Source organism: Sander lucioperca, chromosome 3, assembly GCF_008315115.2.
Source record: "Sander lucioperca isolate FBNREF2018 chromosome 3, SLUC_FBN_1.2, whole genome shotgun sequence".
NCBI lineage: Eukaryota > Metazoa > Chordata > Actinopteri > Perciformes > Percidae > Sander > Sander lucioperca.
The window spans coordinates 40732452-40735670 of NC_050175.1; the positions used below are offsets into that span (position 1 = coordinate 40732452).

The 3219-nt window shown below is 40.4% G+C and overlaps 1 protein-coding gene across 1 annotated transcript in view; it reads left to right on the top strand.

The window, feature by feature from the left end:
* LOC116043437 (ADP-ribosylation factor-like 14 effector protein) overlaps positions 1-1323 on the top strand; it is a 14293-nt gene extending 12970 nt beyond the window's left edge. Inside the window, exon 5 of the mRNA XM_031290099.2 lies at positions 1063-1323. Within this exon, the coding sequence (XP_031145959.1) occupies positions 1063-1291 (229 nt within the window). The 3' untranslated portion in view covers positions 1292-1323. The remainder of the gene's footprint in view (positions 1-1062) is intronic.
* The last annotated feature ends 1896 nt before the right edge of the window (positions 1324-3219 follow it).

Sequence of the window (3219 nt, forward strand, 5' to 3'; positions counted from 1 at the left end):
TATGTTTATTTATTATTTACCCTCTGCCCCGAAAGCTAGCGTTAGCAGCTAACCATCGGTTTGCGGTAGCTTGTTTTAAAGCAAGCGACGCATTCGATTAGCATGAAAACATGTCCCAGAGAACGTTGAACTCGGTACATGTATGTTATTAACCCCTAGGTTCATTTTGCGCCGGAATTGTCCTTTAATTCACAGAGGTAACAATGTAAAAGTAGCCAAAACATAAAATAGAAGCCTTTAACCACTCCTGCAACATAATCTACTTGTCTCTGTCCATCCATGACCTCTTCCAAAAAGTCATATATTTTCCCAAATTATAACTAAATACACAGCTTCTACTTGTAGCTAGTGCAGTAAGCTGTTGTCTACTAAATAATAGCTATCTGTTAAATTAATTGTGAAAAAGATACCAGCGGCAGGTAGTCTATATTCTTGACGTTCCACTTCCGGGATTGCTCCGTTGCCGATGGAAATTCCGCCGGATTTCACTCATTTAGGCCCGATAGCCGTTGCCTTGGGCTTCGTTTGTGTTGGCATTTTAAACTCCAGTTGATTTCTGAGGACTATGGTTAACCACTCCTCAGATCTCTGCAGGGTAAATCCAGACAGCTAGCTAGACTATCTGTCCACTCTGAGTTTTCTGTTGCACATCCTCCGCAGCGCCGTTGTGGAGGAAGGTCTTGCATAGCAAGGCTAAGCGGCAGGTAACGATAGGTATAGGTTTAAAAAACACAAACGTTTTTAAAGTAACTTCCCCAACATTGGTGACAGGGCCAGGCAATTTTTCTTAAGTTAGGATGTTGTTTCTACTTTTACTAGACCTTCTTGGTTGCTTGTTTGTTTGTTTAGTACCACAGTGGCCATAGGGGGCGCAGTAGAGTCTCATTGTCTGTCAAGACAGAAAATATAAGTTTGTGAATATTTGCCGTATGTAGGGAATTATTTTATAGAGTCAGATACAAATAAAACGGAAACAGTAATGAAAGGAAAACCCACCGAGTGGAAAATGTTTGAAAAAGAAAACTCGATCAGTAATGTCAATCTTTCATCTTGTGCCTTCAGGCAGGCTGTTGGAGCCAAGAGCAGAGTGTACGACAGCAAAGGCCGACTGCTCTCCAACAACAAGGACATGTGTGACTGTCTGGATGTGGATTGTATGGGCTGCTTCTACCCCTGCCCTGACTGCGGCTCACGCAAGTGTGGCGTCGAGTGCCGCTGCGACAGGAAGTGGCTTTACGAGCAGGTGGAGGTGGAGGGTGGAGAGATCATCCGGAACAAGTTTGCTATTTAGTTAGCGAGGAATCTTTAGGGGACTTCTGGGAAATAGCTCCCTGAATTCCGTTGGCAGTCAGGCTGATGGACCAATTTAAAACTGATGGTTTTTTTTAGGAATCTTCCACAATGTGCACTATTTATCTGCCTGTGTTGAATATGCTTGTTGCTCTTAAAATTGTTGGTCCATTTCCCTTTTAAAGCTTTTTTTGTGTGTGTGTGTGTGTTCTCCAGTTAGTTTTTTTTTAATTATTATTATTTTTTGGGCATTTTTAGGCCTTTATTGACAGGACGAGCTGAATAAATGAAAGAGAAGAGAGAGGGGGAATGACATGCAGCAAAGGGCCGCAGGTCGGAATCGAACCCGGGCCCGCTGCGTCATGGAGTAAACTTCTATATAAGGGCGCCCGCTCTACCAACTGAGCGTGGGAAGAACTTCACCTGATTGTTTAATGTCCAACTGTCTCAGGTGAAATGCCAAATTCCACTTTGTCCCAGTGAGTTGCTGAATTCTGTGTAGTTTAATCATTCATTTCTGTTCTATTTGGATTATTAAAGAAGTGAGAACTGATGTGAAATCATAATACATCTGAAATATGCAACTGGAATCATGACACACACTTTGAAACATCTGTGACATTTATGGATGAGAGAAAGGTATATGTACACGTTGCATATTTTCATTTAAGAGAAAAACTGGCTAGACCAAAAATGTTAAAGAAAACATTTTACATTATATTAATCAGTAGTTAGTTATATTAATCAGTAGTTAGTAATAAAAAGGAGTTTCTGAGGCTTCATAAGCAATTATGTTTAGCTTTTTTTGCATATTGAATAAAATATTTTTTTCAAATCTCTGACTGTTTGTAGTGTTCAAGCTTCAAAACGCATCTGTATGTATGACCTTTCTTGTGAAAAAAAATACCCACGGCAGGTAACAATTGGTATAACTTTTAAAAAACAAACATTGATGACAGGCCCAAGCAGAACTTTAAAACAACAGGAGTAACTTGAACGTCCTAATCTGATTGTATCAATCCTGTAGGAGATTTCAGAGGGGTTTCTTTAGGCCCTTGGCTGTTAATGAGATTAATTCAATCTAAATGTAGATTTGAGCATTGTTTCATAATGATATGAAAGACAAAACTGTCCCAAGGTTTTTTACCCCACAGTGAATATTCATAATATTAATTGCCTTCGTCAGATTGTGGTATACACAGTATATTTCAATCAGGAGAAACTTCGTTGCAGATATGCAAAACTTTATTTGTAAGCTACATATGCAAAATATGAAATGTACAAAGGCTTTGGAGATTAGACTCCATCGTATAAAATATATAATTTTTTTAAATGGGTAGAGAAACCCAGATATATCCCCCGATGGAGTCTAGACACTTGTGGTGGTGGTGGTGGTGAAGGAGCACGGAGATGGGAGCGGTTGCCGGAAGAAGACCCAGGGTGCCGTGGGTGAAGACGACTGGAGGTGGAAGGGGAGGAGGACGGTTGCACTCTTTGCCTGAAATGACAACTGACAGCCGCAGAGGAGAGAACAGATTTTAAAAGCAGCGATGTCATACTGTGATTGGCTTGTGAAATACATGGCCGGCACTGATTGGTTTAACTGAAAAGTGAACACCTCGAAACAGCTGATCAGTTTAGGAGAGAGGTGATGAAGTTATAGAAGTCTCCCTGAAAGGATTTACGCTGAGCTACATTTCTGTTAATCTGGAAAACTAAACGATAACAGTTAATCTAGAGAAAGGGATACTTTTTTTGATCTGGGCATCGAAAGAAGAAAATCTCAGCATGATCTTTGGAAAGCACGCACACACACACACATACTCACACACACACACGTGCAAACACTAATTGCTTAACTGATCACTAACCAACCACTGCTTTAGTATAGGCTTATACATAGGTCAAAGGTCAACAATAGACATAGAG